General features: G+C 44.7%; 2 protein-coding genes across 2 annotated transcripts; both read left to right on the top strand.

The window, feature by feature from the left end:
* The first annotated feature begins 16,602 nt into the window (after window positions 1-16,602).
* On the top strand, window positions 16,603-17,702 carry THI1.1 (alpha-1-purothionin-like). Its single transcript, NM_001405782.1, has 3 exons — window positions 16,603-16,914; window positions 17,255-17,326; window positions 17,418-17,702. Exons 1-3 carry the CDS (start codon window positions 16,677-16,679, stop codon window positions 17,519-17,521), a joined length of 414 nt encoding a protein of 137 aa, NP_001392711.1. The 5' UTR covers window positions 16,603-16,676; the 3' UTR covers window positions 17,522-17,702.
* A 2,400-nt stretch (window positions 17,703-20,102) lies between these two features.
* Window positions 20,103-21,239, top strand: LOC123098977 (type-5 thionin-like). The gene is made up of 3 exons (XM_044521081.1): window positions 20,103-20,406; window positions 20,733-20,804; window positions 20,903-21,239. Exons 1-3 carry the CDS (start codon window positions 20,187-20,189, stop codon window positions 21,001-21,003), a joined length of 393 nt encoding a protein of 130 aa, XP_044377016.1. The 5' UTR covers window positions 20,103-20,186; the 3' UTR covers window positions 21,004-21,239.
* Window positions 21,240-21,912: the final 673 nt, after the last annotated feature.

Genomic DNA, 21,912 nt, shown 5'->3' with positions numbered 1-21,912 from the left:
GTAGTATTCCTTTCTCACTTCGTCCGTGGGCTGGGATTCCCCCTCCATCCGTTCGTCCGCGGACTAATGTTCTACTACGGGCTGGACTTCCATGATTTGTCCCCCAATAAAGTGGTGGTTTATTTTCTTATACTAACGGAGCTCATGAGATTTTCTGTTGAAGTTTTGTGTTGTGAAGTTTTCAAGTTTTTGGGTAAAGATTTGATGGATTTTGGAATAAGGAGTGGCAAGATCCTAAGCTTGGGGATACCCAAGGCACCCCAAGGTAAAATTCAAGGACAACCAAAAGCCTAAGCTTGGGGATGCCCGGGAAGGCATCCCCTCTTTCGTCTTTGTCTATCGGTAACTTTACTTGAGGCTATATTTTTGTTCACCACATGATATGTGTTTTGCCTGGAGCGTCTTGTATGATTTGAGTCTTTGCTTTTTAGTTTAACACAATCATACTTGCTGTACACACCTTTTGGGAGAGACACGCATGAATCGGAATTTATTAGAATACTCTATGTGCTTCACATATATCTTTTGAGCTAGACAATATTGCTCTAGTGCTTCACTTATATCTTTTTAGAGCACGGCGGTGGTTTTATTTTATAGAAATTGTTGATCTCTCATGCTTCACTTATATTATTTTGAGAGTCTTTTAGAACATCATGGTAATTTGCTTTGGTTATAAAATTAGTCCTAATATGATGGGCATCCAAGATGGGTATAATAAAAACTTTCATATAAGTGCATTGAATACTATGAGAAGTTTGATGCTTTATGATTGTTTTGTGATGCTTTATGATTGTTTTGAGATATGAAGATGGTGATATTAGAGTCATGCTAGTAGAGTAGTTGTGAATTTGAGAGATACTTGTGTTAAAGTTTGTGATTCCCATAGCATGCACGTATGGTGAACCGTTATGTGATGAAGTTGGAGCATGATTTATTTATTGATATCTTCCTTATGAGTGGCGGTTGGGGACGAGCGATGATCTTTTCCTACCAATCTATCCCCTAGGAGCATGCGAGTAGTACTTTGTTTAGATAACTAATAGATTTTTGCAATAAGTATGTGAGTTCTTTATGACTAATGTTGAGTCCATGGATTATACGCACTCTCACCCTTCCACCATTGCTAGCCTCTCTAGTACCGCACAACTTTCGCCGGTACCATACACCTACCATATACCTTCCTCAAAACAGCCACCATACCTACCTATTATGGCATTTCCATAGCCATTCCGAGATATATTGCCATGCAACTTTCCACCGTTCCGTTTATTATGACACGCTCCATCATTGTCATATTGCCTTAGTACGACGCTTGGGGAATAAGCGAGTTTCTAGAGCAAGTGGGGAGGCGCATGATTTCTGCTACCTTTATAAAGAGACAAGTGTTCCCCTTTTTCACCCATGCCTTCTTCTTCCTCTGCTCATCCATTCTCGAGCTCCATCGCCCAAGCGTTCACCTTCTCCGCAAAAAACATTCCGAACATGTCCGGAGCGGGAGGCAAGTGGATGGCCTCCTCCGTCAGGAAGGAGGACAGCAAGAAGCTTCGGGAGGCCGGATACCTGTCCACAGACATCGCACATCGACTTCCGGCCGAAAGGCAGATCATCCCTACCCCAAAACCCCAGGAAAGGGTAGTATTCCTTTCTCACTTCGTCCGTGGGCTGGGATTCCCCCTCCACCCGTTCGTCCGCGGACTAATGTTCTACTACGGGCTGGACTTCCATGATTTTTCCCCCAACTTCATCCTCAACATCTCGGCTTTTATCGTTGTGTGCAAGTCCTTCCTCCGCATCCCGCCCCACTTCAGCCTATGGCTGAAGACCTTCAACGTGAAGCCAAAGGTGGTGGGCGGCCAACAAGCAGAGTGCCGAGGTGCCATGGTGGGCAAGATGCCCAATGTCACCTGGCCCGAAGGATCCTTTGTGGAGACTGTGAAGGGGTGGCAATCGAGGTGGTTCTACATCACCGAGTCGCGCGACGCCAACTGGGCAATGACCCCCTAATTTCGATCCGGTGTCCCCATGCGGCTCACCTCCTGGAAAGAGAAGGGCTTAGCCTAGGGCTCAGCGGAAGAACTAACCGGACTTCAGACCTGCGTCCAAAATATGATAAGCAAGAAAGTCAAGCTCGTCAACGTGGTCCAGGTTATGCTCCTCCGCCAGATTCTTCCGTGTCAGAGACGGGTTTACAATCTATGGGAGTTCGACCCGGCCGAACACCAGACGCTGCGAGAGCTCTTCGGCACGATGCACGAAGACGTCTGGAAGGTACTTTTCAAGGCCAATGAGGTACCACCGCCCATAACCGAAGATCGCGGACTCAACGCAAAACGCTGAGCCAATCTGGTAAGTTTTCATATTTTGCAAGATATGCCTTTTACCAGCACATCCGCGGGAGGAATCTAAGCCTCCATGCCAATTTTACAGGCCTGGGTAGCGATAGCGGAGCAGATTGACTATCCAGCTCCGCTACCTGAAGATCCAGAATCGTCTCTCCTAACGAAGATGCTGTTTCCGGCGCCCTATGAGGTGCCAGAGAAGAAGGCCAAGAAGACGGCCACGGGGACCAGAGAAGGTCTCCGGCGCAAGGTTGCATCGGACATGACGTCCGAAGACACCAAGACACACTCCTCCACCGAAGACGAGGAGGAGGAGGAGGAAATCCACCCCCCTACCAGGGGGAGAAAGAAGAGGAAGGCCGCCACGCATGGGGTGGCCGAGGTGTCCAACAACGGAATAACCTTCCTTCCGGACCACTCCACCGCGGCCACCAACAACGGCGAGGAGTGAGAATCCAGGGTCAAGCCCCTGGCTAAGTCGTAAGTATCCGGACACAATAGTATTTCCGGTATGTTTGCTTTATTGCTTCTTAACATGCCAGCCGTGCACCTGCAGCCCGGCCAAATCCAACATCGAGATATCCTCCTCTTCGGAGGGGTCTCTCGACCCGTCGGCGATGAACAACGATTCACTTTCGACAGCCTCCTCCCCCAGGGCCGCAGACGACACCGAGGTGTTGTCTCGAAGGATACCAGGCCAAGGGGAGACAGTTCCGGAGACGCCCCCAGGCGAAATCCCAGTCGCCGGGCACATGGGGGGAAGACCCCCATGGACTCCGATAATGGGGGCTGCAGCCAGTATGGCCCCCGGCCGAATACGGCTCCGGAAACCCAAGTGGTTCCGGATTCAGGCAGGCAGCCTCTCCCTAAGGAGGGCGAGCTGCCTGTACCGATGACCTCTGTCCATCTAGAGGCACCGGACAGCTTGCTGGAAACACTTTGCAGCGCTTCCATTGATGAATAACACCGTACTCTTATGAGTACGGTGATTGAGAAGGTCCGGTCTGCCAAAAGCGGATTGACCGAAGCCTGCGCTAGCCTTCTAACAGGCTTTGGGGTAAGTAATAAAATAGTGAGAGAATATCACAATGTAGACAGTAGCCCCTGATGCTCTATTTGGTGTTCGAAAAGAAAAGCCGAACAGAGGATCAAATAATATTCGCAGGAGTCTAACATAAGATGTCTATGTAAATAAGCAGGCGTCATTGCTGGCCGTTGCCGCTCGTACTGCGGAGGTCTCTGGACTAAAGCAGGACCTGGAGCGAACCGAGGGAGAGCTCGTCCTCATGAAGAGGCAGCTGGAGGAAAGTCAAGGTATGCAATACCCTGCCTGTATACTTATAAAGGATAAATGGTTTCTGCTGATAGAAGTGTCATGAACTTTGATAGGGGCCACGACCGAAGTGTCGGCCCTTAAGAAGGCACTGGCCGAGGCCGAGGACAAAGCGGCCAAGGAAAGCGCTGCGTGCGAGAGGCAAGAGGCCCGGGTTAGCAAGGTCCAGCAAGAGCTCCAGGATTTCGTCCAGAAGTACGAGTCCTTGGAGCGTGACTCTAAGACCCAGGAGTCCGAGCTTGCCAAGACCCTCCAGAGCGCACAAGACACCAGAGCCGAAGCCCAGAAGGCCCTCCAGGAGATCCAGGCGGCCAAGAAGATTGCGGCGGGTAAGGCATTTGTTATGCAAAGCACGCATGTGAAGGAGACTTTCCTTTTACTTACCTGAGTTTGGAGTTCTCCAGGAGCGTTTGCGGATCTGCCGCGCAGCATATTAGATGCCGCAGAGTTCTACCGAGCCGAAGAAGGGAGCTCAACAGAGAAGTTGTTCTGGACTCAATATCTTGGGACAGAACATCCGATGCCCTTGAGAAACGAGCTGAAGCAACTGGTCTAGCTGCACAAGGCAGCCGAACTGGCCATGAAGGACCTCATAGTTCGGCTATGGCCTGCCGAGCCTATGCCCAACAGCTACTTCGGTCTCGTGAAGCGGCTTGTGAGTGACTGCCCACGACTTGAAGTCATAAAATGGTCGGTTTGCATTTAAGGTGCGCGGATGGCCTTAGCCCGTGCAAAGATGCATTGGGCGAAGATGGACACCACGGCACTGATGACCGAGGGGCCACCGAAGGGCAAGGAGCACCGCCAACCCGAAAATTATTATGATAGTGTCCTGAAGGGCTCCCGCCTTGTGACGGAGCAATGTACCAAGGATGTAATCTTTGAATGAATACATTCATTTTATCCTATAATATGAAACAAGTTCATTTGCTCAATATAATACTTGTTGATTTAAAATTTTACCTCCTGTGCGTCCATTTACAAAATCTGAGAGTTGGCCAGTCGTCGGCTTCTGCCCCCATGTAACTAGCACAGGGGTGTTCGAGATAAATCTAAGCACTCTTTATCCATGTTTTTGGTCCTTTAAGGAGGTGTTTAGACCAACGAACAAGGCAATCGGACTATACAACTTTATCACCCTCACTTAGCCATAGGAGTTCTATACTTTTAAATTTTGGCATAGCCCCTGGTATTCGGAAGGCCGAACTTGGGGCGCTATGCACGCCTAAATCGGACAAAGACCGATTCCTCGCACAAAGCGGAAAAAATCTTTAAGGATTTGAGACCTCTCGACCAGCGACCAATTCTCGCCGCATCATGATAGTCAGTTTTCGGCTTTCTCTACTAAGGTGCTCGTCCGGAAGAACCGGGACACAATTGCAGTAGTTATCCCTTTACTACCCTAGCCGATATAGCGGAACGTAGGGTAGCAAGCACAGGAGCCGGGCAACCCAACTATTGACCCAAGACATGATTCGGAGCTGATGCATATAATGCTATAAGTTCGGGGTGCCGCACTGTTCAAAGTGTTCGGACTTTCTTGCCATGTTATGGGGTGCACTGAAGCCCCTGGCGAACTGAACGTACCAAAATGTACGAGTGCGATTTGTAATAAATAAACAGTCAAGAAAAAAATAAAGTAATAAGTTGATGCTGCAAATTATTTCCATTGTTATTTGAATAATACGTCAAGGCGTATGTATACAAGTAGTGCAATGAGAAAATAGGGCTATTTAACATGCCCTAACCAAGAGCGAGCTGCGTGTGGGTATGTAAAACAGGTATAGCGATCGTTAGCAGAGACCACGTGGGGATTCCCTTTGTACGTCAAAGCTCCTTGCTTCCTTGGTGTGTCTGTCCCGTGATGGGTCGATGATCAGGTTATCGGAAGAGCCTCAAGAAGAGAAGAACCTGCAAGAAAGAAAAAAGTGAAGGTATGCGGGTCCAGGGCGGTTGAGCCGCATTGTGGACCGCGGTCTAGCTGTGCCTCCGTCCATGCCCATGGCATTTTAAGTGTGTAATTATGTACGCACGACACGAACTTCACCGCTTCAGTGGGACTAGGACGAAGGCCGAATTGCTAGGAGAGCTCTGGACAGGCCGGACGATCCTATTGCAGAGTACTTCGGACTCGCTTGACGGTGTCCGGGGGCTTTATTGCCGAATTGAGGGTCTGCCTAAGGAGGCTGCTCTATACTTCTGCTGCAAGGGCTGCAGTGTGCTCCTCCGTACGGAGGGAGCGCTCTATTTTTCCATTGACTGTTATAACACCGCGGGGTCCAAGCATCTTGGGCTTGAGGTAGGCATAGTGTGGCACCGCATTGAATCGAGCGAATGCAGTTCGTCCTAGCAGTGCATGATAACCACTGCGGAAGGGGACGATATCGAAGATTAACTCCTCGCTTTGGAAGTTGTCCGGGGATCCGAAGACCACTTCCAGTGTGATTGAGCCTGTACAATAGGCCTCTACACCTGGTATGACACCTTTGAAGGTGGTTTTGGTGGGTTTGATCCTTGAGGGATCGATACCCATTTTGCGCACTGTATCCTGATAAAGCAAGTTCAGGCTGCTGCCACCGTCCATGAGGACTCGTGTGAGGTGGAATCCGTCGACGATAGGGTCAAGGACCAGTGCGGTTGAGCCGCCATGACGAATACTGGTCAGATGGTCCCTGCGATCAAAGGTGATCAGACAGGAAGACCATGGGTTGAACTTTGGGGCGATTGGCTCCATCACGTAGACGTCCCTTAGTGCGCGCTTCCGCTCCCGCTTGGGAATATGGGTGGCGTATATCATATTTACCGTTTTTACTTGGGGAGGAAATTTCTTCCGTCCCCCTGTGTTCGGTGGCCGGGGCTCCTCGTTGTCATCACTATGCGACCCCTTTTCCTTCTTTTCAGCATTTAGCTTGTCGGCCTGTTTAAATACCCAACATTCTCTGTTGGTGTGGTTGGCTGGTTTATCGGGGGTGCCGTGGATTTGACATGAGCGATCGAGTATGCGGTCCAGACTGGACGGGCCCGAATTGTTTCTTTTAAATGGACTTTTCCGTTGACCGGACTTGGAGCCACTGAATCCGGCATTGACGACCGTGTCTTCGGCGTTATCGCCATTATTTGTGATGCTTGTGTCTATTGAGTCGGGGCTTGCCGTTGCTATCTTTGGTGTCTGAAGTGCCAGGATTTCTTGATGTGCTGTTGCTACGAGCCAACCAGCTATCCTCGCCCGCACAAAAGTGGGTCATGAGTGTCATGAGGGCTGCCATGGATTTTGGCTTTTCTTGGCCGAGGTGTCGGGCGAGCCACTCGTCACAGATGTTATGCTTAAAGGCCGCTAGGGCTTCGGCATCCGGACAGTCGACGATTTGGTTCTTTTTAGTTAAGAACCGAGTCCAGAATTTCCTGGCTGACTCTCCGGGCTGTTGGGTTATGTGACGTAAGTCATCAGCGTCTGGTGGTCGCACATAAGTGCCCTGAAAGTTGTTGAGGAATGCATCTTCCAGGTTCTCCCAACTGCCAATGGAGTTTTCTGGCAGACTATTCAGCCAATGCCGAGCTAGTCCCTTGAGTGTTAATGGGAGGTACTTGATTGCATGGAGATCATCGCCGCGGGCCATTTGAATGTGGAGAAGGAAATCTCCAATCCATACCGCCGGGTCTGTTGTCCCATCATATGGTTCGATGTTTACAGGTTTAAACCCTTCTGGGAATTCATGCCCCATTACTTCGTCAGTGAAGCAAAGGGGGTGTGCGGCGCCTCTATGCCGGGCTACATTGCGACGCAGTTCGGATGAATCTGGTCTGCTATATTCGGCTCGGACGGATTTGTATTTAGTATATCTGCGTGGCGGTCATCGTTACGCGTTGGGGCGCGCCCCCGCGATCCATAGATCGATCTTGACTGTCCTGCTTTGTTTTCCAATTCATCTCACAGGTCATGCGTGTAGCCCCGGGACTTCGTGTTTTTATTTGCTTGGTGGCTGGGTGCGGGCTGGTGTTCGGACTGATACGCCACTTTATCTCGGCCATGAGGTGGTCGGTCAGCCGCATCCTGTGATGGTAGTATAGGCTCTAGTGCCTCGTCCTCGAATTGAGGTAACAACCTATGCCTCGGGTAACTTTTGGTTGGGCGCTCGAGTCCGTATTCCTCGGCCGCCAGTACCTCAGTCCATCTATTAGTGAGCAGATCTTGATCAGCTTGAAGCTGCTGCTGTTTTTTCTTCAGGCTCTTTGCAGTGGCTATAAGTCGGCGCTTGAAGTGCTCCTGCTCGACGGGATCCTCAGGCACGGTAAATTCTTTGTCGCCGAGGCTCACTTTGTCTTCGGAGAGGGGCATGCAATTATCATCCTCCGAGTCTTCATTCATGGCCTGTCCATCGGGGCTAGCTTGCCCATCCTCCCGTCCGGCCTGTCTGAAGCTTGGCTGGGCGGGATTGTTTTCGTCTTCGGCATCATCCGGAGTGCTATTATCTCTTGTGCCGGTATCGCTGTTTCTACCATGGCGTGGTTTAGAGAGGCGCCGCTAACGTCAGTGCTTCGGCTGCTTCTTGAGAGGATTACCCCCCGTTGCATCCTTTGGATCCTCGCCATTATTTTCTTTGGGTGTGTCCACCATATATATGTCATATGATGAGGTGGCTGTCCAGCGCCCTGTGGGAGGTGGTTCCTGTTCTTCTCTGGCATCATCGTCCATACCATCGATGTCTTCGGAGTCGAAATCAAGCATGTCGGTTAAGTCGTCGACAGTGGCTATTAAGTGGGTGGTGGGTGGGTAACGAATTCCTTCGTCGTCCGCTTCCCACTCAAGCCGGACATAGTTTGGCCCAGAGTCTCCTGACAAGGAGAGAGATTTTAATGAGTTTATCACGTCGCCCAAGGGCGAGTGCTGAAAGATGTCTGTGGAGCTGAACTCCAAGATCGGTGCCCAGTTAGATCCAGTGAGCGTGAATACGCGCGGTTCGGAGTCTATGGTCGTAAACGAGTACGAGGGTCCGATGACACATACCTTATTGGAAGTGAAATCTGTGTTCAGCGCTATCGCCGTTGAGTGTGCGGCTTCCGCGGCAGGGTCCATCCTCCCGTCCTCAGATGGCATGATCTGTGCTAGATTTAAAGCCAGGGCAGCTGCAGGTGTGATCTCCTGAACACCGTCTGATGGCAGATCTAGGTCATGCTCATCGCGACTGTAGGGTGTACCTGTCATGGGATCGAATCCGTCGAAGATCAAATCTCCGTGTATGTCGGCAGTGTAGTTCAGGCTTCCAAACCTGACCTGATGGCCAGGGGCGTAGCTATCGATCAGCTCCAGATGGCCAAGCGAGTTGGCCCACAGTGCGAAGCCGCCGAATACGAAGATCTATCCGGGGAGAAAAACCTCACCCTGGACTGCATCTTTATAGATGATTGTAGGAGCCATCAAGCCTTATGGTGACGACACAGTGGAACTCTCAATGAAATCACCAATGTCGGTGTCAAAACCGGCGGATCTCGGGTATGGGGTCCCGAACTATGCGTCTAAGGCTAATGGTAACAGGAGGCGGGGGACACGATGTTTACCCATGTTCGGGCCCTCTCTATGGAGGTAATACCCTACTTCCTGCTTGATTGATCTTGATGATATGAGTATTACAAGAGTTGATCTACCACGAGATCATAGAGGCTAACCCTAGAAGCTAGCCTATGATTATGATTGTTGTTCTTGTCCTACGGACTAAACCCTGCGGTTTATATAGACACCGGAGGGGGCTAGGGTTACACAGAGTCGGTTACAGAGAAGGGAATCTACATATCCGAATTGCCAAGCTTGCCTTCCATGCAAAGGAGAGTCCCACCCGGACACGGGACGAAGTCTTCAATCTTATATCTTCATAGTCCAACAGTCCGGCATAAGCATATAGTCCGGCTGTCCGAGGACCCCCTAATCCAGGACTCCCTCACACACGGTATCATATTTTCCATCCAAGGCTCTTAGGATCTTCTTGATGATGAATCTGTTGGTCATCTCTTCGCTTCCTAAGCCGGCGATCTCATTTGTGATGAGAGCAAGCGTAGAGTACATTTCAGCGACTCGTTCACCATCCTTCACTTTGAACTTGTCAAGTTGACTTTGAAGCACATCCTATCTTGATTCCTTGACGGACTCGGTACCTTTGTGCATATCAACCAAAATATCCCAAATTTCCTTTGCATTCTCAGGACGGCTGATTTTGTTGAATTCTTCAGGGCACAATCCATTGAAGAGGATATTGCAAGCTTGAGAATTGTATTGCAACATCTTCAATTCTTCTACGGTCGCTTCACGATCCGGTTCTCTTCTATCCTCGAAGTATTCACCTTGCAAACAAATACGCACAATAGCCCAAATGGCGGGGTTATGACCAAGAATATGCATTTTCATCTTATGCTTCCAACTAGAAAAATTAGTACCATCAATGTAAGGACCTCTACGGTGCTAATTTCCCTCGCTAGACGCCATACTCTCCTAGGTTATGAAACCAAGGCTATGATCACCAAAAGCTATGGAAATCAAGGCAAATGGAGAACAAAGCTCTGATACCACTTGTAGGATCGAAAGTAGGTATAGAGGGGGGGGGTGATTAGACTACTTGACCAAATAAAAATCTAGCATTTTCCCAATTTTAAGTCTTAGCAGATTTTAGCAACTTAGCACAAGTCAAGCAATCAACCTACACATGCAATTCTAAGAGTGTAGCAGCGGAAAGTAAAACATTGCATATGAAGGTAAAGGGGAAGGGTTTGGAGAAGGCAAATGCAATGTAGACATGGAGATTTTTGGCGTGGTTCCGATAGGTGGTGCTATCGTACATCCACGTTGATGGAGACTTCAACCCACGAAGGGTAACGGTTGCATGAGTCCACGGAGGGCACACCACGAAGGGTCCACTAAGAAGCAACCTTGTCTATCCCACCATAGCCATCGCCCACGAAGGACTTGCCTCACTTGGGTAGATCTTCACAAAGTAGGCGATCTCCTTGCCCTTACAAACTCCTTGGTTCAACTCCGCAATCTTGTTGGAGGCTCCCAAGTGACACCTAACCAATTTAGGAGACACCACTCTCGAAAAGGTAATAGATGGTGTGTTGATGATGAACTCCTTGCTCTTGTGCTTTAAATGATAGTCTCCTCAACACTCAACTCTCTCTCTCTCATAGATTTGGCTATGGTGGAAAGAAGATTTGAGTGGAAAGCAACTCGGGGAAGACTAGAGATCAAGATTGTTGTAGTTGGATTGGAATGTCTTGGTCTCAACACATGAGTAGGTGGTTCTGTCTCTCAGAAAATGAGTAGTGGAAGTGTAGGCACGTTCTGATGGCTCTCTCTCAAATGGAGATGGGGGTGGATGGGTATATATAGCCTCCACACAAAATCCAACCATTACACACATTTGACCCAACTCGGTCAGACCGAATAGAAGAACTCGGTGAGACCGATTCAGTTCAAAACGTGAACCTTAGGAATCTCGATGGGACCGTTGTGCTAGGGCTAGGGAAAAACCTCATCTCGGTGAGACCGATTGCATGAACACAGTGAGACCGATTTCAGCAATGAGCAAATAGAGAGTTGGTCAGGCAAACTCGGTGGGACCGATCGCTCATTTCGGTGAGACCGAAATGTTATGAAGGGAAACAGAGAGTTTGTAATGCCATCTCGGTGAGACCCAGATCCGTACCGGTGAGAATGAACTGTCTAGGGTTTCTGGTAGTGGTTGTGTCAACAGAACTCGGTGGCGCCGGATAGATCAAATCGGTGGGGCCGAGTTTTGACTTTAGGTTTTGGACATATGTGGAAAATGGGAAAGTGGCTGAGGGTTTTGGAGCAATATCACTAAGCATTTTGAGCAAGTAGACCATTAAGCAACACCTCATCCCCTTTTAATAGTATTGGCTTTCCTATAAACTCAATGTGATCTTTGATCACTAAAATGAAAATGAAGAGTCTTGAGCCTTTGCCAATCTTTGTCCTTAGCATTTTGAGGGGTCCACATCTCTAGTCAATGCCATGCCAATCATTGAAGTTTTTAAAATAATTAACTTGAATGGATATTAGTTCAATGAGTTATATGTTGTTATGAATTATCAAAACCACCTGAGAATTAGTTGCACTTTCAAGGGGGGACCAAACCGGAGAGGCACGCCCAAGAAACAACGTGACATTGGGCGTGGCGTTTGATAGTGTACTACATTTCTAGCTCAAATCTACTTTGCCCTGATCAGTCTCCCCCATCTCATATACACTGGATGCCACCTCAATCGAAAAAAAGTTCTTGCCACTCATGCAATCAGTTGCGGCCCAATATTTTGGGAAAGTGGGCCAGTAGTTAATTTCCATAGAATATTGGGCCAAGCTGGGTCTTCCTTTACTTTTATGTAATTTCTTCTCTATGATAGGCATGTCTATGTCTCACTTTCGGGACCTCCTATATGTCGCATTCTACAACATATTATCGAGCAAACACACATGGGGAGTCCGCCATGAGCTAGTTCAGCAGTGGGCCAGTAGTTAATTTCCATAGAATATTGGGCCAAGCTGGGTCTTCCTTTACTTTTATGTAATTTCTTCTCTATGATAGGCATGTCTATGTCTCACTTTCGGGACCTCCTATATGTCGCATTCTACAACATATTATCGAGCAAACACACATGGGGAGTCCGCCATGAGCTAGTTCAGCAGTGAGCGTGCATTGTAGCGCGTGGTCGAAAATCCAAAAAAATTGTATGCTTGCTAGGCACCGAACCTGGGACCTCACACGGTCGTGAGCGTGTTGCTTGCCAACAAACCCAACTAGTTTTGGTGATACATACATGGCCGTTGTTTTAAGAACTCTCAACTCGAAGGGGCATACTATAATGACTGACCGATCTACTCTACCTAACGCACTTTCTTAAAATGAACATTTTTTAAATTTTGAAATGTTTTGGAAACATAAACACTGTTTGAAAAACTATTAAATATTTCTCATAATTTGAACCTTATTTTGAAATCATGAACATTTTTTCAAATATGCAAACCTTTTTCAAAACCTATGATTTTTCTCTTGAATTTTGCGAACAGTTTTCAAAATTTACAAACATTTTTTGAAAACACGACTATATGTTTTTTGAAAAATGTGAATTTTATTTTGTAAATCTTGAATATTTTCTGAAATCACAAACATTTTCTAAATTTTGAAAGAAGCAAACGGGAACATTTGGTAAATTAACAATAATTTTTATAAAACGTGAACACTTTCTGAAAATGCGAACAAATTTGTATTTTACATTTTTTTACAAAATCCGAACAAAATTTGAAACTTGGGAAGTTTTGTCTAAATTTTGAACAAAATGTTGAAACCGTTTACATTTTTTTTGAAATTCCTAAACATTTTTAAAAAATAAACATATTTCCAAAATTGCAAACAAATTCTGAAAACAAGAGCATTTTTTGCAATTCCTGAACATTCATTTTAACATGATTTTTTAAATTGTGCACAAATTTTGAAGACTATATTTTTTTGGAAGTTACTAAATATTTATTGAAGCACGTTTTTTTTTGGAAATTGTGAACAATTTTTCAAAGCAACATTTTTTTTTGAAATTCTTTACCATTTCATGAAACATGATTTTTTTTTGAAAATGAGAAGATTTTTGAAATTCTTAAACAAATTTTGAAACACACTCTTTTTTTTAATTGTGAAGAAATTTGGAAAATGTGATCATATTTATGGAATTTTCGAACAAAAGAAACCAAAAATAGAATCAGAAAAACAGAAACAAAATAAAAATGAAAAACCAAAAAGAGAGAGAGAGAAAAAGAAATAGAAACAAAAGGAATAATGGAAAAGGAAAAATAGAAAAACTGGTCCAGGAACCTTCTAGAAGGTTACCAAAACCGATAAAAATCATTGGAAACCTTCTAGAAAATTCCCAAAAGCGGAACATGAAAGATGTACCTATGCTACAGATGGGCATGCCCAATCGCTTGCTCGGTCGCTTCGTATGTGCAATTGGCCGACAGTTTGACACCAAATGCGTCAAATAAGGATTTCCCTCGCATTTAGGTAGAATGACGACCGCCTCGGCTACGACATCAGATGAAATGGGCCACGCCCAGCTACCAAGAATGGCTCTTATTTTGTATAGGAAGAACAGATCGACCAAAATAAATGTGGATGGTGGCATCTGTAGGTCAGGATGATCAGTGATTATATATGGGCGCTTTAGCTCTCGTCTTGCCGGGAGTTACTGATCCTGCAGACCTGGAAGCTATTGCTTGTTGCGAAGGCATTGCCTTGGCTATTGACTTGAATCTCGAGAGGGTGCATATGGCGACGGATTGCCTAAATATGAGGTGATTTTCAAGGATATTAATGCTTCTAGATCTTCTTTCACCTTAAGTAATTTCGTTCATGAAAAAAGAGGCTCAAATTACGAAGCCCGCAATTTAGCTAGGTTTGCATTTACTTTAGATCAGGGGAGACACACATGGCTTGGTCTGCCCCATAACACTCTTTGCATTCCGATGATTATTAACGAATTAACCTAGTGGATTGTGCTAAAAGAAAAGGAAAACCGTTCAAGCAGCTCAGAAAAAGTGTCCATGCATTTTTAATAAAACTTTCATGACACCAACTATTTTCACTAATTTATAAAAAATATTCGTGACATTTAAAAAATGGTGTACCATCCAACAAAAACTCGTTTAAAATTTGTTCATGAAATACAAAAATGTGCTCACTCAATTTTTAAAACATGTTCGTGACTTATAAAAAGTGTTTTTTACCATTGAAAAATGATTTCAGCATTTATAAAAATGTTCATGAAAATGTAAAAAATATATAGTGTAAATTTTGGAGAATTTTCACGGCATATGACTACATGTTCGCAACATATTTTTTTTATGAAAATGTGAAAAATTGTCCGCACTTTTTTTAAAAAAGTTCATGCCATATAAAAATGTTCACTCTTTTATTTTACAAAGAACATGAAAAGAAAAAGAAAAAAAATAACAGGAACGAAGAAAGAAAAAAGTATAAAAATCGGTAGAAAAAATATTGGAAAGGAAAAAAAGTCTGAAAGCTTCCGAAAAAGCACGGAAGGTTCCAAAAAAAAATCAGTCCCTACTGTACATAGAAGCTCCTCAAAATGGCACATGGAAGCTTCTCAAAACCGTTGTTGGGTTGGCCCACTTGAATGAGCGACGTAGGCGACCGCTCATTTCGTCTCGCAGTAAGCAAGATTCAACATTTGCTCGCTATGATAAATAAATGATTAGGAAATCTTATGGTGGACTGTGGCCCACCCGTCAATACCTCGGTCTATCCCTTTTATCATCTCTTATTTGCTTTTCTGCTCGGACACATGTCACTCCCATCTCTTCCCAAGCACGCACGCCATCCGTTTGTGAAAGATTCATTGTTAATTTTTTTCAACAAAATTGTATTATCTGATCATACAAACTTTCCTGATCCCAGGTAGAGATCAGTTGTGTTCTAGAACAAACTAATGGTGCTCACTCATGAGTGAATCTACCATTGATGCGACACCTTATGTTAGACATTTTTCATATGATGTTTTTTTAATTAAAAATGGCATCTTAGATGGACACGGAGTTTCTGCTCCAAGACTCATCTGCACCCCCTCTCAGAAAAAAAATTCAAAACAAATGCTAAAAAAATTCAAAAAATTCCAATTTTTTTGGGTGGTAGATAATTTGATGCGTGAGGTTCGCACCAAATTTCAACTTATTTAGATATCTGAGCAGCTCTCGGCAAAAAAGACAAAATGGGGGTCTATAAAAATATTTACTGTTCACACACTGTTCTGACCCGATTTGTCTTTTTTGCCGAGAGCTGCAAAAATATCAAAATGTGTTGAAATTTAGAGCTGACCTCACGCATCAAATTATCTACCACCCAAAAAAAATTTGGATTTTTTTGAATTTTCTAGTATTTATTTTGATTTTTTTTCTAAGCGGGAGCAGATGAGCCTGGGCACCGAGTTGGATTTCCGATCTTAGATACCTTAGTTTGTGCTTTGCTCGGCCTTCGAGAGGTTTCTGGATCCACCAAAGGTGATTAGATAAGGTGCTAAGTGCATCAAAGAATTTATAAACTAAACTCCCCAATGCATGCATAGGTGCTTAGCCTATTGTAGCTAAGTTTCCTTCATTTGATTGTTTAGCAACAAAAATTCCTCATGCTATGTGTTTTGCATAGATTTGCTCGCTTACATCATTTCTTCCTCGGGTCTCGATTCTCCCTGTTTTTCTTAATTTCTTTGCTATGTCAACTTTTTGCCTACGTGGCATTCTTAGCATCATGGAGCGCTGAGAAAAGCCTAAAGCACATGAAGACAAGAACTAGCTAACTGCCAAAAAATTTTGTTTCGAGAGGGATGCGCTTGCATTACCAACCCGTAAGTGACATACCATGTGAACTGTGGGCGCGGATGGATTGATACAAACATGTTCGCTTCCACGTATTCCATAACCATCATCTTTATCATCCACACACGATTTCAATCAAATTTCTCTTGGGATGGATGACAACCATAAGGTTGCCTTTTTGCCGTTGCCACGCGTGATTAAAGACACTTTTGTTGTCATTGCCGGAGTCGGCTCCTTGGCAAGGCAAGAAAGACAAGGTGCAATATTTGTCCATAAGCTCTTTAAAAAAAACATGTTTAAGGAGTGATATGCAACTAGCAATTGATCTGTCATTGTTGCGTGTGGTTAAAGATTGCCAGTGGAGTTTGGAAGAAGATTAGCCCTCCAAACACACTCACAGTTAGGAGTTTTTGTTTTCATCCGCTTTACATGGCTGGCAAGATTTCACCAAAAAAGAAAAAAAATACATGGCTGGCATGAACACGCAACATTTACATACAACAACCGTCACGTGAACATCCCACATGCCACAACAACCATCTCCTATAACTATGAGCCATCCAAGCCTAGTCTCAGCAATCCATCAACCAAATCCATCAACCAAGATAGCCTGCCAGCCATGGGAAGCAAGGGCTTCAAGGGTGTGATAGTGTGTTTACTCATACTGGGGTTGGTTCTGGAACAGCTGCAGGTAGAAGGCAAGAGCTGCTGCAGGAGCACCCTGGGAAGAAACTGCTACAACCTTTGCCGCGCCCGTGGTGCTCAGAAGTTATGCGCAGGCGTCTGTAGGTGTAAAATCTCAAGTGGCCTAAGCTGCCCTAAAGGCTTCCCTAAATTGGCCCTTGAGTCCAACTCAGGTAAAGAGAATGAACTCCTTCTATTTTATATACTACCTCTTTTTTTAAAATAGAATAGATGTCATTCTGATAAGCATATAGTCAAGTTAAAATTTCCTAGTTTTCTTACTAATATGATAACGTATTTTGAATGTGTTAGATGGCGTTAGATGATCAGATTTGCCATGGATATTTTTCCACAAGTTTTTCTTTCACGATTTTCTACCAACAAGTAATAGGAAAAATAACTAACAAGGAACGAATGATAGAGGCCATGTGAATATCCAAAGCATATTGTAAGTGAGGAATTATTTGTTTCGGACAGGATTTTATTTACACGCTATATATTTTAATTTGACAGATGAACCAGACACCATTGAGTACTGCAACTTGGGATGTAGGTCTTCCGTGTGTGACTACATGGTCAACGCAGGTAAAGAAAATTCATCTTGTATTTGCATTCCTGTAAACTAATTGATGAAAAAGGCTAGTTATTGACACATAATATGTTATTTGGGCACCAGCTGCTGACGATGAAGAGATGAAACTCTATGTGGAAAATTGTGCTGATGCTTGTGTCAGTTTCTGTAACGGTGATGCTGGCCTCCCATCCCTTGATGCGTACTGATGCGTGTCCATGGTCTGAGATTTCACAGGGCAAGGTCGTGTCTCACCTTTGCGTTCAATAAAATTGGATCCCATCGAGAGTATCCAAACCAGTGTGTCACCCTGTTTTATGTGTGTGTATGTCCATTCCTTGTTCGAAATAAAAGCCATCATGATGGATGCCATGTTGCTGCCCTGATGCACTACCATGACTGAGATATAATGGTGTATGTTGTATCATTTGCCTGTGGGTATAAACTCTGTCTGGGAGACCCCAGTGCTGCGTGGCGGTGGTTGCTCGCGCGCCGGCTCAAAGGGCTCAGATCGGGGCAGCGCCTGATCTGCTGCTCCGTCTTTGGAGGTGACCTCTTGGGGTCGGTGACGGCACAGCTGCACTTTTTCCTCTACCGGACGGCGTAGAAGCGGCGATGGGTGCGGCAGTGCGGCGCGTGGCGAGTGGTAGCACACTGGTGTTGGTGGTGGGCGTCGTTGGTGTGCTTTGGTCGCGGCTGCACGGGCAGCAGGCTAGATCGTTAGTTGGCGGCGAGGTTGGCATTCGTCGACAGCGCGGAGGCGAGGCGGTTGCTGCATTGTGGCTTCAAGACTACTCGTAGTAATGGTGGTGGTGGTGCCAACACCTATGCAGGCAGCCCTCCATGGTGTTGTGGAGGCCGCGGCGTTTCTTTTTCCTTTTGGTTTGGTTCGCCGTTGTTGATGTTCGCAGGGGCCTGGCCCCTACCTTGGATAAGAGGCGGGGAGGCATAATACTCTGGGCGAAAGCCTTGTTCTTGGTCGGGGGTCGTTGCCCGTGATGTTGGTGCCCATGGGCGTCCTCCTCCTATATTGTCGAAGAGTACTTCTTCACGCTAATCTGTGACTGGTCGGCGAGGAGTGGCATCGGAACCTAATGGCTAGGATTGATCTATCCCAATTTTTGGCGGGGCGGTCATGCAGGGGTCTATGCGAAAGCTTATTGATTGATGGGGGTTGATGCCGGTGAGGACGGCGTTCTCGGGCATTGTTTTTCCTTCTTGAAGTCGTCATCGAAAATCTTGCTTACTATCGCTCCAGATTGTGGTCATGTAAGGTGGTGGTGGCATGTTTGTGTTGGTGTCGGTGTTGGTTCATGTTGGTTTTCAGCCTTGTTTTTCTTTTAAACCGGTCAACTCTGAATTAGTTCTCTCTTAATGAAATCGATAGAGCTCCTGCCTTGCTTGTAAAAGTGAAAGTAATTTACAATGGTGCATTCAGTGGACGTGTAAACAAGGTAGGATTGTTCTTTGTAAAAAATAGTATTACCGGTTTTAAAAGTTTATAATGCAACTAATCTGGTTTTAAAGTTAAAGGACTAAATCTAGACTTTGTCAAGAGTTAAGAGATGAAAAGTATATTTTTCTCTTAAAGTTAAAGATAGGAGTAGTATAGGGGAAAAAACAAAGCTCTAGTTTAGATGTCATATAGAGCCATGTATCTACACACGAAAAACTTCCCGCGGCAAGCGTGATCAGCAATCTACAAATCTTGCACATGAAAAACCAAGGTGACATTGGTCACACGTTGTTTGATATACATCGCCAGCTCAAACCTCAAAGTCATGCACATGTGTACAGCAAAGAGATGTCTTTCTGGCATGCACGTATCGTTCCCAACAAAAAAGAAAAGGTATTTCGTTGGCATATAATACGACACTCCCGGACGCAGAGTTTCTGCACCCGAGCTCAAATGAGCTCGGGTGAACAGTAAAATCAAAACTAAATAAAAAAAGTTCAAAAAAATCCAAATATTTTTTTGGGAGAACATTGACAAAAGTTTTAAGAGTTTGCAAAAAATCGTCATGAAATCACATTTCTAGAAGGCGTGCCAAAAAAAACAAAATCGGTACTCTGAAAATGCTACTTTCAAAAGCATTTTGGAGCACTGAATTTGTTTTTTTTTTGCCACGCCTTACAGGAATGTGATTTCATGATGAATTTTTGCAAGCACTTAGAACTTTTGTCAATGCTTCTCACAAAAAAAATGGAATTTTTTGAATTTTTTTTTCGATTTTACTGTTCACCGAGCTCAAATGAGCTCGGGAGCAGAAAGGCACTTTCGGGCACTCCCCCTCTATTCCCAGGCACACATGTCATTTTGACAAAAATTGTATTTTGTCCAAACCCCGCCCCATAGTTGCATGCTGCAACAAAATAGGACCTGCTAGAGTGAAATCGGATTTTTAAAGTTTCAAAAGAAAATCTAAACAAAATGTGCTTGTGCCAAAATACATTACTTTATTTTGTTTGTGTAGCTCACGTCAAAAACGCATTTCATCGTATATACGAGTATATTTTTATAGAAATGTAGTAAAAAAAAACTCGCCGGCTTGCATGTAACATCCTACTGGATAGCTTCGTGCAGGTCACAACACCGTCACCGTCGTCGTCGTCGGCTCCGGCCAACTTTGTCCGCGCGCCATCGATCCAACTTTTTGCCCCGTGTGGGAGAAGAAAAGAAACTATGGCCCCGGTGCGCTTTGGTTTTTCACGTGCAACAACCAGTACTCATCTAGACACTCCCACGGCCATCATCTCCTAGTATAAAAATCGATACCAGGAGCCCATCGAGCTCACTCTAATCTCATCAGTCCTTCAACCAAAAGCCCCCATTAGTACTCGTGCCTTCTGCAAGAGAGCCCGGCAGCCATAGCCATGGGAGGAGGCAAAAAGGGTCTGGAGAGTGCGATCGTGTGCCTACTCGTGCTGGGGCTGGTCCTGGAGCAGGTGCAAGTAGAGGGCGTGGACTGCGGCGCAAACCCCTTCAAAGTGGCCTGCTTCAATTCTTGCCTTCTCGGTCCTAGTACAGTGTTCCAGTGCGCAGACTTCTGTGCTTGTCGACTCCCCGCGGGCTTGGCCTCTCTACGCAGCTCCGGTAAAGACAGACAACTCGCTACTTCTAATTTATATACTTTCTCCTTTTCAAAGTAGATGTGATCCTAAAAATGTGTAATGTCAAATTAACAAAATTCCAAGTTTACCTATTAATATACTGTAATAAACTGTTCTGAATTTGTTAGCTGATGTTTTGTATGATAAGATTTGACATGAATGATTTTTCATAATGCTAACAAACATCTACCAAAAATTATTGTGAAAATAGCTAATAGAGAATGAATGATAGAGGCCATCCCAATACACAAAACATCGACATATTGTAACCGAGGAATTGTTTATCTCAGATCTACTTCGTTTTGGCAGATGAACCAAACGCCATTGAGTATTGCAGCTTGGGATGCAGGTCTTCTGTGTGTGACAACGTGATCAGCACAGGTAAATAGAATCCATCTGAGTATATTTATGTTTCATTTGTACATGTAAACTAATTGAAAAGTTAGTTCTTGACGCATACTATCCTGTTTTGGCACCAGCTGACAACACTGAAGAGATGAAGCTCTATGTGAAACGCTGCGGTGATGCTTGTGACAGTTTCTGTAAGGGGGATACTCTCTTGGCATCCCTTGATGACTAATAATGCATATGCTTGGTCTGAGATTTCACAGGCCAAAGTTATGTCTCACCATCGAGTTCAATAAAACAGGATCCCATCGAGAGTATCCAAACCAGCGTGTCAGTTTGTTTATGTGCTTGTGTGTATTTTCTTTCGTTGCTCCAATAAAAGATATCATGGTGGATGCCATGTTGATGCCTGCTTCATGTACTGCCATGATTGAGATATAATAATATATGTTGTGTCATTTATGGATATAAACTCTATGAGCATATGCCTCACGTAATATTCTTTGGTCTTTGAATTATTTATTTTAGGCTTGACCTCAAGTTGTTTGATGTCTGTGATGTAAACCATGAAATGTATCTTGTTTTCCGCATTTTCAGTGAACACTTCTCTGCAGTATTCTGTTGATACGCAGAGGGTTACCTCCTTTTCGAAGAGGAAAATATTTAGTTGATATTTATGGCATCGACCAAACAAGTCCAGGCTACTACTTCAGATGGAACCGCCCATTTTCTGCAATATTCAAGGACATGTTCGATGCATAGAAGTAACTGCCCTAGTCCCTAGTCAGATGCATGTGTCTAGCAGTCTTCCGTATTTTCACCATGTCTCCATCTACCATTAGCCAATAACTAGTCGCTTGCGCTTAAACAGGCGAACATTTTTGATAAATATTTATCCAAAAGCTTGTATAAATTAGAATTGTTGGGGAAAAAAGATGTTCTATGAGTTTAACAATTTTTTAAATACATGATTAACATTATTTTAAATATACAAGTTTTGATATCTATACTTTCTGTATACATCAAGAGAATAAATTATAGAAGTTTAATTTTTTAATACATGATTAACATTTTTTCAAATACATGTTTTGATATCTACTTTGTGCCAGACACATTGTACATTTTTCGTATACATCTGAAA

The sequence above is a fragment of the Triticum aestivum genome, chromosome 1B (genome assembly GCF_018294505.1).
Source record: "Triticum aestivum cultivar Chinese Spring chromosome 1B, IWGSC CS RefSeq v2.1, whole genome shotgun sequence".
In the NCBI taxonomy this organism is placed as follows: Eukaryota; Viridiplantae; Streptophyta; class Magnoliopsida; order Poales; family Poaceae; genus Triticum; species Triticum aestivum.
The sequence above is the reverse complement of the archived record's forward strand: the minus strand, read 5'-3'. Positions and strand labels throughout refer to the sequence as shown.